The sequence below is a fragment of the Oncorhynchus mykiss genome, chromosome 28 (assembly GCF_013265735.2).
Source record: "Oncorhynchus mykiss isolate Arlee chromosome 28, USDA_OmykA_1.1, whole genome shotgun sequence".
Lineage (NCBI taxonomy): Eukaryota > Metazoa > Chordata > Actinopteri > Salmoniformes > Salmonidae > Oncorhynchus > Oncorhynchus mykiss.
The window spans coordinates 40,173,493-40,188,111 of NC_048592.1; the positions used below are offsets into that span (position 1 = coordinate 40,173,493).

Here is a 14,619-nt window from a genome sequence, read left to right on the forward strand (position 1 = left end):
CTACTCAATATAGACAATCAATATAGACCTACTCAATATAGACCTACTCAATATAGACCTACTCAATATAGACCTACTCAATATAGACCTAATCAATATAGACCTAATCAATATAGACCTACTCAATATAGACAATCAATATAGACCTACTCAATATAGACCTACTCAATATAGACCTACTCAATATAGACCTACTCAATATAGACCTACTCAATAGCTGAATGTCACTAGGAACACTTCAGGTGTTTTGTAACAGATGCCTATTTACATGCACAAGTACACTTGCAGTTTGGATGCTGGAATTATTTTGGAGTGGACGAACATGCACAGGTAGCCTGCTTTTTGAAGTGATTTGTTTAGACAATCATATGAAAATATCACGACTGGTTGTGTTCATGTCACATTGAAAGGTAATGCATGTTTACAGTTTAAATATCACGGTGTGATTCACACGGTGTTTAAATGCTGCTTTACCTTTATACAGTTGTTCTATTGGCTTGGCCTCGGAGTCACTAGGGGCTCGGAGGTACCGCGGGAAGACATGTTTTATCACCCTGGTAACAGAAGAACACAACAGGCTGTTTGTTACTAACAACAGTTATGACATAGATAAACACCTGCTCTTTCCATGACGTAGACTGACCAGGTGGATCCAGGTGAAAGCTGTGATCCCTTATTGATGTCACCTGTTAAATCCACTTCAATCAGTGTAGGTGAAGGGGAGGAGACCAGTTAAAGAAGGATTTTTAAGCCTTGAGACAATTGAGACATGGATTGTGTATCTGTGCCATTCAGAGGATGAATGGGCAAGACAAAATATTTAAGTGCCTTTGAGCAGGGTAGGTTGCTGTGTTTATCAAGAATGGTCCACCACCTAGCCAACTTTACACAACTATGGGAAGCATTGGAGTCAACATGGGCCAGCATCCCTGTGTAATGCTTAAGACACCTTGTAGAGTCCTGACGAACTGAGGCTGTTCTGAGGAAAAAAGGTTCCTAATGTTTGGTGTAATCAGAATATAACATGCCGTAAAACTTCAATTAATAGCCTGGGCCTTTATTTGCGTAAATCACTGAACAGGCGCTTATTAATCTTGGCGCACCGATCCCTTTAGCGGGATCATTTTCGTCAACATCCTGTGAATTGCAGAGCGACAAATTCAAATTAAATTACTAAAAATATAGAATTTTCATAAAATCATAAGTGCAACAGTTTAGCTTGTTGTTAATCCACCTGACGTGTCAGATTTAAAAAAAAGCTTTACGGTGAAATTAAACCATGCGATTATGTGAGGACATCTCTCTCAGCAGACAAAACATTACAAACAGCTAGCAGCAAAGTAGATTGGTCACGAAAGTCAGAAAAGCAATACAATTAATCTCTTACCTTTGATGATCTTCGTATGTTTGCGCTCACGAGACTACCAGTTACACAATACATTTTCGTTTTGTTCGATAAAGATTCTCTTTATATCCAAAAACCTCCATTTGGTTGGCGCGTTTTGTTTAGTAATCCACAAGCTCTTTCGGTCACGACGGGCAGATGAAAATTCCAAATAGTATCCGTAAAGTTTGTGGAAACATATCAAACGTTTTTTTATAATCAATCCCCAGGTTGTTTTTACAATAAATAATCGATAATATTTCAACCGGACGGTAGCTTTTTCAATAGGAGAGAGAGAGAAAAGGTCTCGCTCCAGTGGCTCTCGCATGGAAACTTTCTGTTTTCTATTCTAATCTGCCAATTATATGCATATTCTCACTTCTGAGCCTGAGAAATAGGCAGTTTACTTTGGGCACGTTTTTCATCCAAACATCAAAATACTGCCCCCTAGTCTCAAGAGGTTTTTAAAGAAAGGCTTCTATATGAGCCAGTCGTCTATTTCCTTAATGCACACAGCTTTTGCTCATTTGCTCATAGTTAATTGTTTAATTCCAGCATTTACTTTCTGCAATTTAATCAATTTCTTATTTTCCTGCACTAACCTGTTATCATTTACACACAGTAACCAGGTTTCCATCCAACCTTTTTTGCGAGTAGAGTAGGTTGGACACAAAATGTCACAACAGGCCTGATGGAAACAGCAATTTTTTCGGTAAACTTTCCAAATGTCGACAAGATAACATACGCTAGACAAGATGAGATCTTTTTGTGTCAGTAAAATTAATTATGTGAGAAATGGCAGAGGAAACGCTTTAATGTGCAAATATTGATATAATAACCATCATATCGTGGTCCTCCCACTATGACTCGGGATTGCATGCAGCTTATTAGATGACATATGTTACACTATTACACACAAAAGTATGTGGACTGGAAGCAACGTCAGCACAATAACTGTTTGTTGGGGTTTACATGGCTCACCACTATTGGACTGTGGAGCAGTGGAAACCTGTTCTCTGGAGTGATGAATCACGCTTCACCATCTGGCAGTATGACGGACGAATCTGGGTTTAGCGGATGCCATGCGAACGCTACCTGGCCGAATGCATAGCGCCAACTGTAAAGTTTGGTGGAGGAGGAATAATGGTCTGGGGTTTGTTTTTCAGTGAAGGGAAATCTGAACTATTTCTGAGTTTTGTGTCGAGCCTGGCGGGTTGAAGTATGATTTTCATGTGTTTGTTTGATGGGGTGCTGTCCTCAGATAATAGCATGGTTTGCTTTCGTCGTAAAGCCTTTTTGGCTCGGATGGGGCCACAGTGTCTCCTGACCCCTCCTGTCTCAGCCTCCAGTATTTATGCTGCAGTAGTTTATGTGTCGGGGGGCTAGGGTCAGTTTGTTATATCTGGAGTACTTCTCCTGTCCTATTCGGTGTCCTGGGTGAATCTAAGTGTGCGTTCTCTAATTCTCTCCTTCTCTCTTTCTCTCTCTCGGAGGACCTGAGCCCTAGGACCATGCCCCAGGACTACCTGACATGATGACTCCTTGCTGTCACCAGTCCACCTGGCCGTGCTGCTGCTCCAGTTTCAACTGTTCTGCCTTATTATTATTCGACCATGCTGGTCATTTATGAACATTTGAACATCTTGGCCATGTTCTATTATAATCTCCACCCGGCACAGCCAGAAGAGGACTGGCCATCCCACATATGCTCTCTCTAATTCTCTCTTTCTTTCTCTCTCTCGGAGGACCTGAGCCCTAGGACCATGCCCAGGAATACCTGACATGATGACTCCTTGCTGTCCCCAGTCCACCTGACTGTGCTGCTGCTCCAGTTTCAACTGTTCTGCCTTATTATTATTCGACCATGCTGGTCATTTATGAACATTTGAACATCTTGACCATGTTCTGTTATAATCTCCACCCGGCACAGCCAGAAGAGGACTGGCCACCCCACATAGTCTGGTTCCTCTCTAGGTTTCTTCCTAGGTTTTGGCCTTTCTAGGGAGTTTTTCCTAGCCACCGTGCTTCTACACCTGCATTGCTTGCTGTTTGGGGTTTTAGGCTGGGTTTCTGTACAGCACTTTGAGATATCAGCTGATGTACGAAGGGCTATATAAATAAATTTGATTTGATTTGATTTTTGAAATCTGACACTGTGGCTGGATTAACAAGAAGTTCATCTTTAAACCCATGTTTAACACTTGTATGATTTATTAATTATTATTATGAGTATTTCTGTTTTTGAATTTGGCGCGCTGCTATTTCACTGGGTGTTGTCAAATCAATCCCATTAACGGGATTGGCACATGAAGGGATCACTATAAGGAATTTGAAATTATTTCTACTTTTTATACTTTAAAACCAAATACTTTTAGACTTTTATTCAAGTAGTATTTTACTGGGTGACTTTCATTTTTACTTGAGTCATTTTCTTTTAAGGTATCTTTCCTTATACTTGAGTATGACAATTGGGTACTTTTTCCACCACTGAATGTAACAAATCAAACAATTCATGGTAATTAATGGTAAATAGTTCATTTAGACCCGGCATTCATGTGAAACAAACGTTTATTTGCTAAAATGCGTGCCATTGCCTGTCTAAAAGGAACAGACTGCTTTTTCAGACTCAGCGTTGAAGTTTCATGGTATAAATGCCTCATGAGCTTAATTCAACTGTCATACTTCATCAGAACCCCAAAAGATATGTTTGTAAATGTAAACAAACACTGCATAGGCTTAAAACATTGTTACAATTTTGAAAGTGAAATATTTCTCCAAAACAGAGACGCTGAGCTTCATTATTGTTTCAACTCCTGATTCAAGCTATAGAATAAAAGTAGTTTGATATATCTATATATATATATTTTTTTAATTAATTGACAAATAAATAGATAGTACACTCACACTCTGTCTCGTCTGGTCCCGTTGAGCAGTAGGCTCAGCTCCAGTTTGGTTGCCTCATCCAGGAACGTCACTTTCTTCCCAGTCGCAAACTCAGCCTTCGCTCCCAGAGTCAGGTTCCTGATTGTAATGATCAGATCATTTCAAATCTCAAACAGGTTTATGAGATTATAAAGCCAAAAAGTATTATGACACATTTATGTGACTAAAATGAATCTGTATGGCTGAGAAAATAAAGATCCTTTTATCTCTACTCTACTAATCCCTACTCTACTAATCCCTACTCTACTAATCCCTACTCTACTAAACTCTACTCTACTAATCTCTACTCTACTAATCCCTACTCTACTAATCCCTACTCTACTAAACTCTACTCTACTATTCTCTACTCTACTAATCTCTACTCTACTAATCTCTACTCTACTAATCTCTACTCTACTAATCCCTACTCTACTAATCTCTACTCTACTATTCTCTACTCTACTAATCTCTACTCTACTAATCTCTACTCTACTAATCTCTACTCTACTATTCTCTACTCTACTATTCTCTACTCTACTATTCTCTACTCTACTAATCTCTACTCTACTAATCCCTACTCTACTAATCCCTACTCTACTAAACTCTACTAATCCCTACTCTACTAATCTCTACTCTACTATTCTCTACTCTACTAATCTCTACTCTACTAATCTCTGCTCTACTAATCTCTACTCTACTATTCTCTACTCTACTATTCTCTACTCTACTAATCTCTACTCTACTAATCTCTACTCTACTATTCTCTACACTACTATTCTCTACTCTACTAATCTCTACTCTACTATTCTCTACTCTACTATTCTCTACTCTACTAATCTCTACTCTACTAATCTCTACTCTACTAATCCCTACTCTACTAATCTCTACTCTACTATTCTCTACTCTACTATTCTCTACTCTACTATTCTCTACTCTACTAATCTCTACTCTACTAATCCCTACTCTACTAATCTCTACTCTACTATTCTCTACTCTACTATTCTCTACTCTACTAATCCCTACTCTACTAATCTCTACTCTACTAATCTCTACTCTACTAATCCCTACTCTACTAATCCCTACTCTACTCTACTAATCTCTACTCTACTCTACTAATCTCTAATCTACGAATCTCTACTCTACTCTACTAAGCTCTAATCTACTAATCTCTACTCTACTAATCCCTACTCTACTCTACTAATCTCTACTCTACTCTACTAATCCCTACTCTACTCTACTAAACTCTACTCTACTCTACTAAACTCTACTCTACTAAACTCTACTAATCTCTACTCTACTAATCCCTACTCTACTCTACTAAACTCTACTAATCTCTACTCTACTAATCCCCACTCTACTCTACTAAACTACTAATCAGTACTCTTTTTATTTTTATTCCAGAGGGGAGAGAGAGAGACACAGCTGCATGTGAGCTCCTGCATTTTTCAGCATGTTTTTATAAAAAGATAGATTTGGAGTTAGATACATTTAGATTTTTTGGGCAGGGACATATACAGGATGCTACCCTCCACAGCATAACCTTCACCCCAAATCAAATCTCCAAACCTACAACCTGATTTTGGGCAAAATGACCTGGAAGGATTCCTACTACCAAGGATTCCTTTTTCCAAGATATACAGTGGGTGCTCTGGCAAACAAACAGCAGAGACCTGAGGACACCATCCAACCTGGAACTGGAGTGAGTAATGTTCGGTTTGATGCTATTTTGGAAGCCAAGATGAAAAATAAAAAATAAAAGTACATTAAAATGCTATATTTTACTTTATGGGGACTGAACGCTAAATTCAGGCTGCCAAGCCTGCTAGGACAGACAAGATACAACTTCAATTACCACTGAGGTGTGAAGTGAGAGCTGTCAAAGCCCAACAATGGCAGGAGTCTCTCCCAGCCTATCCCACCCAAATCCAGAGGCTAATTAAGCCCCCTCCCACTGTTCAGAGACCATCCCCAGGCATTTTCTACAAGTACTCTGCCTCCAGAAAAATGGTTCTCCCAAGTGGCTGTGACACCTACTCCCGTTGCCTGCTGCACCCCCAGCGAAAAAGGTGCAGGGAGATCAGGCTCTAGGGCGGCGAAACTATTTGTTGTTTGTATCCTCTCCGGGCCTCTCGCTGAGAGTGTAGGCTGCTTTGCAGCAGGCCGCTGTCTTCGGCTTCCATGGCTCGTGACATGCAACCATCGTTGATTGTCATGCTCTTCTTGCTGTGCTCCTTCGACTCCGCTATCAAATGGGGGAGGAGAGGCAGGAGATGGCTCCCCTGGCGAACAAACTCCGGGCAACACCGGCCAGTAGGATAACGACAAACGACAAGACGGAGATGCATTCAACACGCGTGAACACCGCCCAGCCACCGGTGTAGAAAAGGTAAGAATTCCATGATCAAGGAAGTCACCTCAAGCCTATAATCCTCTGCAAGAAAACTATTGCCGCATTGGAACTCTAAGTGATCCAGTTTGTCCTGAAACAAAGCGTAGAAGATACAGATCCTACAGCGCTGGAACCATTTACCTCTCCAGACGAAGAGGGCTCCATGGGAAAACAGATCTGGGATCATTCATTTACCTCTCCAGACAAAGAGGGCTCCATGGGAAAACAGATCTGGGATCATTCATTTACCTCTCCAGACGAAGAGGGCTCCATTGGAAAACAGATCTGGGATCATTCATTTACCTCTCCAGACGAAGATTGCTCCATTGGAAAACAGATCTGGGATCATTCATTTACCTCTCCAGACAAAGAGGGCTCCATGGGAAAACAGATCTGGGATCATTCATTTACCTCTCCAGACAAAGAGGGCTCCATGGGAAAACAGATCTGGGATCATTAATTTACCTCTCCAGACGAAGAGGGCTCCATTGGAAAACAGATCTGGGATCATTCATTTACCTCTCCAGACGAAGATTGCTCCATTGGAAAACAGATCTGGGATCATTCATTTACCTCTCCAGACAAAGTGGGCTCCATGGGAAAACAGATCTGGGACTAACTTCGTTAGCTTGATGGTTAACGTTAGCAGTTTAGCTAGGTTAGCGGCTCTTTTCAAGCAGACTTTAACCTGTCTGTTAAGCAGGTGATGGTTAACGTTAGCAGTTTAGCTGGGTTAGCGGCTCTTTTCAAGCAGACTTTAACCTGTCTGTTATAAGCAGGATTACAGGTGAAGAAATAGCGGACCTAGTTGTTAAAAGTTAACCGTGTCGTGGAATCCATGCAAAAACAAGTTCGGTATTTATGTTTAACAAAGACTGGCTATGCCTTAGTTAAAATAACAAACCGAGTGCTTCCAGTATACCGTGTTCAGCTGCCCACTATAATGACGTAAGATAGTGTTGGAGAGTGATCCATCCTCAGTGGTAGGGCCTAGTTATCCTCAGACTTTTGTTATAACCTAGTTATCCTCAGGCTTTAGTTATAACCTAGTTATCCTCAGGCTTTAGTTATAACCTAGTTATCCTCAGACTTTAGTTATAACCTAGTTATCCTCAGGCTTTAGTTATAACCTAGTTATCCTCAGACTTTAGTTAGGGCCTAGTTATCCTTAGGTTTTAGTTATAACCTAGTTATCCTCAGGTTTTAGTTATAACCTAGTTATCCTCAGGCTTTAGTTAGGGCCTAGTTATCCTCAGACTTTAGTTATAACCTAGTTATCCTCAGACTTGAGTTATCCTCAGACTTTAGTTATAACCAAGTTATCCTCAATCTTTAGTTATAACCTAGTTATCCTCAGACTTTAGTTATCCTCAGACTTTAGTTATAACCTAGTTATCCTTAGGCTTTAGTTATAACCTAGTTATCCTCAGACTTTAGTTATAAACTAGTTATCTTCAGACTTTAGTTATAACCTAGTTATCCTCAGGCTTTAGTTAGGGCCTAGTTATCCTCAGGCTTTAGTTATAACCTAGTTATCCTCAGGCTTTAGTTATAACCTAGTTATCCTCAGGCTTTAGTTATAACCTAGTTATCCTCAGACTTTAGTTAAGGCCTAGTTATCCTCAGGCTTTAGTTATAACCTAGTTATCCTCAGGCTTTAGTTATAACCTAGTTATCCTCAGGCTTTAGTTATAACCTAGTTATCCTCAGACTTTAGTTAAGGCCTAGTTATCCTCAGGCTTTAGTTATAACCTAGTTATCCTCAGACTTTAGTTAAGGCCTAATTATCCTTGACATTGTGGTCTGAAAATCCTGGCTCATAGGCCACGTCAGACCTGCAAGTCACAATATGGTGGTTTGTGAAGTGATTAGTAATTCCTATCGGAATCCAGCCAGAGGAATATTTTATCACCACAACCTGCACTCAGAATGACTGCTTTGGTGAAGGTAGGGTGACCACATGTCCCAGATTGCACAGGACAGTTCTGCATTTTGTCGCTCTGTCCCACAACCAAACAATCATGTCCTGCACTTTAACAAATTCAAACACCACTCATTCTGATTTGTCCCGTATTTCAGTCAGACGTTCCAATCTGAACGCACAACCCTTCGTTCCTTGTCACGGATTGGCTATTGAGGCAGACAACCACACTGGGTTCCTATCAGTGGAAAAACATTGCCTGGCCCGACGAAATCCCAGAGTCCCAGAGTCAGGATTTGGCATAAGACCAAGGTACAGTGATGGGGAACTGTTCTTACCGCTGGATAGACCAAGCTACAGTGATGGGGAACTGTTCTTACCGCTGGATAGACCAAGCTACAGTGATGGGGAACTGTTCTTACCGCTGGATAGACCAAGCTACAGTGATGGGGAACTGTTCTTACCGCTGGATAGACCAAGCTACAGTGATGGGGAACTGTTCTTACCGCTGGATAGACCAAGCTACAGTGATGGGGAACTGTTCTTACCGCTGGATAGACCAAGCTACAGTGATGGGGAACTGTTCTTACCGCTGGATAGACCAAGCTACAGTGATGGGGAACTGTTCTTACCGCTGGATAGACCAAGCTACAGTGATGGGGAACTGTTCTTACCGCTGGATAGACCAAGCTACAGTGATGGGGAACTGTTCTTACCGCTGGATAGACCAAGCTACAGTGATGGGGAACTGTTCTTACCGCTGGATAGACCAAGCTACAGTGATGGGGAACTGTTCTTACCGCTGCATAGACCAAGCTACAGTGATGGGGAACTGTTCTTACCGCTGGATAGACCAAGCTACAGTGATGGGGAACTGTTCTTACCGCTGGATAGACCAAGCTACAGTGATGGGGAACTGTTCTTACCGCTGGATAGACCAAGCTACAGTGATGGGGAACTGTTCTTACCGCTGGATAGACCAAGCTACAGTGATGGGGAACTGTTCTTACCGCTGGATAGACCAAGCTACAGTGATGGGGAACTGTTCTTACCGCTGGATAGACCAAGCTACAGTGATGTGGAACTGTTCTTACCGCTGGATAGACCAAGCTACAGTGATGGGGAACTGTTCTTACCGCTGGATAGACCAAGCTACAGTGATGGGGAACTGTTCTTACCGCTGGATAGACCAAGCTACAGTGATGGGGAACTGTTCTTACCGCTGGATAGACCAAGCTACAGTGATGGGGAACTGTTCTTACCGCTGGATAGACCAAGCTACAGTGATGGGGAACTGTTCTTACCGCTGGATAGACCAAGCTACAGTGATGGGGAACTGTTCTTACCGCTGGATAGACCAAGCTACAGTGATGGGGAACTGTTCTTACCGCTGGATAGACCAAGCTACAGTGATGGGGAACTGTTCTTACCGCTGGATAGACCAAGCTACAGTGATGGGGAACTGCTCCTTGGAGCTGAGCATCTCCATGATGTTAGTTCTACTGGGAGGACTGATGGTCCACAGACTGTTAGAGCTGCCCTCCAACTCAGCTATGGTCAGATCCTCTGGCATGTAGTACTCCAACCACCGCATCGCTTCCTGTTGGGGGAGGAGAGGAGGGATGAGAATATTGTCCCTCGGTTACTATGGAGATTTGTCCCATGTTCGGCCACCAACCCAGTGAGACAACACACACAGTAGTCGCATAAAATACTTGTAACCGTGTACTTACAGGATAGGACTGGTATGAGTTCATGAAGGTGCCATGGATGTCATGTTTGGAGACTTCTCTGAGCTGGTTCTGCTGAGCACTCATAGTGAAGATGGGCTGGAAAACATAACGTAGAGATGTAATCTACAGAACGAAAAAAAACTGTCTGACTGACTGATCCTGATCAACTGATGGACCTATCAGTAGTAGAGCCTTAGTTCTGAGCTGTTACAGCACCTGGAACCCGGCCAGGGTGATGGAGAAGGAGACGTCCAGTGGCCTGTTGACCACCCCCACCACAGACTTAATCAGAGACATGAAGAGTAGAGGGAACCAGATGATACAGATCAGAAGCAAGACGATCATCCCTCCCATCCCATACTTCACCAGCGGCTTCTTCGCCTGGCCCCGCGGCTGGGGGTATCTCTGGAAGGGAGGGGGAGAGCAGGACTATAGTTATGGGCTGAGGATACCACTGGAGAGGAGGACTATAGTTATGGACTGAGGATACCACTGGAGAGGAGAGGAGGACAATAGTTATGGACTGAAGATACCACTGGAGAGGAGGACTATAGTTATGGACTGAGGATACCACTGGATAGGAGGACTATAGTTATGGACTGAGGATACCACTGGAGAGGAGGACTATAGTTATGGACTGAGGATACCACTGGAGAGGAGGATTATAGTTATGGACTGAGGATACCACTGGAGAGGAGAGGACTATAGTTATGGACTGAGGATACCACTGGAGAGGAGGACTATAGTTATGGACTGAGGATACCACTGGAGAGGAGAGGAGGACTATAGTTATGGGCTGAGGATACCACTGGAGAGGAAAGGACTATAGTTATGGACTGAGGATACCACTGGAGAGGAGGACTATAGTTATGGACTGAGGAAACCACTGGAGAGGAGGACTATAGTTATGGACTGAGGATACCACTGGAGAGGAGAGGACTATATTTATGGACTGAGGATACCACTGGAGAGGAGAAGAGGACTATAGTTATGGACTGAGGATACCACTGGAGAGGAGGACTATAGTTATGGACTGAGGATACCACTGGAGAGGAGAGGAGGACTATAGTTATGGGCTGAGGATACCACTGGAGAGGAGAGGACTGTAGTTATGGACTGAGGATACCACTGGAGAGGAGGACTATAGTTATGGACTGAGGAAACCACTGGAGAGGAGGACTATAGTTATGGACTGAGGATACCACTGGAGAGGAGAGGACTATAGTTATGGACTGAGGATACCACTGGAGAGGAGAAGAGGACTATAGTTATGGACTGAGGATACCACTGGAGAGGAGGACTATAGTTATGGACTGAGGATACCACTGGAGAGGAGGATTATAGTTATGGACTGAGGATACCACTGGAGAGGAGGACTATAGTTATGGACTGAGGATACCACTGGAGAGGAGGACTATAGTTATGGGCTGAGGATACCACTGGAGAGGAGAGGACTATAGTTATGGACTGAGGATACCACTGGAGAGGAGAAGAGGACTATAGTTATGGACTGAGGATACCACTGGAGAGGAGGACTATAGTTATGGACTGAGGATACCACTGGAGAGGAGGATTATAGTTATGGACTGAGGATACCACTGGAGAGGAGAGGACTGTAGTTATGGACTGAGGATACCACTGGAGAGGAGAGGACTATAGTTATGGACTGAGGATACCACTGGAGAGGAGGACTATAGTTATGGACTGAGGATACCACTGGAGAGGAGGACTATAGTTATGGACTGAGGATACCACTGGAGAGGAGAGGAGGACTATAGTTATGGACTGAGGATACCACTGGAGAGGAGAGGACTATGGTTATGGACTGAGGATACCACTGGAGAGGAGGACTATAGTTATGGGCTGAGGATACCACTGGAGAGGAGAGGACTATAGTTATGGACTGAGGATACCACTGGAGAGGAGAAGAGGACTATAGTTATGGACTGAGGATACCACTGGAGAGGAGGACTATAGTTATGGACTGAGGATACCACTGGAGAGGAGGATTATAGTTATGGACTGAGGATACCACTGGAGAGGAGGACTATAGTTATGGACTGAGGATACCACTGGAGAGGAGGACTATAGTTATGGACTGAGGATACCACTGGAGAGGAGAGGAGGACTATAGTTATGGACTGAGGATACCACTGGAGAGGAGAGGACTATAGTTATGGACTGAGGATACCACTGGAGAGGAGGACTATAGTTATGGACTGAGGATACCACTGGAGAGGAGAGGACTATAGTTATGGACTGAGGATACCACTGGAGAGGACTATAGTTATGGGCTGAGGATACCACTGGAGAGGAGAGGACTATAGTTATGGACTGAGGATACCACTGGAGAGGAGGACTATAGTTATGGGCTGAGGATACCACTGGAGAGGAGAGGACTATAGGTGTGGACTGAGGATACCACTGGAGAGGAGGACTATAGTTATGGACTGAGGATACCACTGGAGAGGAGAGGACTATAGGTGTGGACTGAGGATACCACTGGAGAGGAGAGGACTATAGTTATGGACTGAGGATACCACTGGAGAGGAGAGGACTATAGTTATGGACTGAGGATACCACTGGAGAGGAGAGGACTATAGTTATGGACTGAGGATACCACTGGAGAGGAGGACTATAGTTATGGGCTGAGGATACCACTGGATAGGAGGACTATAGTTATGGACTGAGGATACCACTGGAGAGGAGGACTATAGTTATGGACTAAGGATGCCACTGGAGAGGAGGATTATAGTTATGGACTGAGGATACCACTGGAGATGAGGACTATAGTTATGGGCTGAGGATACCACTGGAGAGGAGTGGACCATAGGTGTGGACTGAGGATACCACTGGAGAGGAGGACTATAGTTATGGACTGAGGATACCACTGGAGAGGAGGACTACAGTTATTGGCTGAGGATACCACTGGAGAGGAGGACTATAGTTATGGACTGAGGATACCACTGGAGAGGAGAGGACTATAGTTATGGACTGAGGATACCACTGGAGAGGAGAGGACTATAGTTATGGACTGAGGATACCACTGGAGAGGAGAGGACTATAGGTGTGGACTGAGGATACCACTGGAGAGGAGAGGAGGACTATAGTTATGGGCTGAGGATACCACTGGAGAGGAGAGGAGGACTATAGTTATGGGCTGAGGATACCACTGGAGAGGAGAGGACTATAGGTGTGGACTGAGGATACCACTGGAGAGGAGGACTGTAGTTATGGACTGAGGATACAACTGGAGGGGAGAGGAGGACTATAGGTGTGGACTGAGGGTACCTCCTGAAGTTATTTAGGCTTGCCATAACAAAGGGGTTGAATACTTATTAACCCAAGACCTTTCAGCTTTTCATTTTTAATTCATTTGTAAAAATCTCTATAAACGTCATTTCACTTTGACATTATGGGGTATTGTGTTCAGGCAAGTGACAAAAAAAAATAATCCCAATTTAATCCATCTGAATTTCCATCTGTAACACAACAACATGTGGAAAAAGTAAAGAGGTGTGAATCTTTCGGTGGAGGATACACAACCTACCCTCTCTGACTCCCTCCAGCACTTGAGGACGAAGATGTGAGCGTAGATATCTTCCACACAGATCCAAGAGGATAAAGACAGAGAGGTGTCGGTCCAGACCCAGTCCATCACCGCACGCAACTCAGACAGGAACGGGATCATACGGAACCTGGAAGGGGAACACTGGGGTTAGGACACTCAATTCACAGCCTATTTCTCATATATAGCATGTTGAATTATGCAAGGGAGAGAGAATTTGTGACTACTGGTCGAGTCTGAGTCAAGTTACGAGTCCGGGACTCGAGTACTACAACCCTGGTGCACAATTTGAGACTTGCACATTGTGCAACAGGGGTATTCAGTACATTCGACAAGTATTCAGAACCCTTGACCCCTTTTTCCACATTTTGTTAAGTTACAGTCTTATTCTAAAATGGATTAAATAGTTTTTCCCCCTTATCAATCAACACACAATAACCCATAATGACAAAGCAAAAAACAGGTTTGTAGAAAATTTAGCAAATGTTAAAAAAAATTAAAACTTAAACATCACATTTACATAAGTATCAGACCCTTTAATCAGTACTTTGTTGAAGCACCTTTGGCAGCGATTACAGCCTTGGATGGGGAGCGTCGCAGCACAGCAATTTTCAGGTTAGATCAGGTTCAAGTCCGGTTTCTGGCTGGGCCACTCAAGGACATTCAGAGACTTGTCCCGAAGCCACTCCTGCCTTGTCTTGC

At 43.3% G+C, this 14,619-nt stretch overlaps 1 protein-coding gene across 1 annotated transcript in view; it reads right to left on the reverse strand.

Annotated features, from left to right (window-relative positions):
• The window catches only part of LOC110508253 (piezo-type mechanosensitive ion channel component 2), a 149,101-nt gene that overhangs the window by 5,082 nt on the left and 129,400 nt on the right, over nt 1-14,619 (reverse strand). The window contains exons 39-44 of the mRNA XM_036966347.1: nt 13,900-14,047; nt 10,566-10,754; nt 10,350-10,445; nt 10,047-10,216; nt 4,289-4,405; nt 475-554 (exon numbers count right to left, since the gene is read on the reverse strand). Coding sequence (XP_036822242.1) covers nt 475-554; nt 4,289-4,405; nt 10,047-10,216; nt 10,350-10,445; nt 10,566-10,754; nt 13,900-14,047 — 800 coding nt within the window. The remainder of the gene's footprint in view (nt 1-474; nt 555-4,288; nt 4,406-10,046; nt 10,217-10,349; nt 10,446-10,565; nt 10,755-13,899; nt 14,048-14,619) is intronic.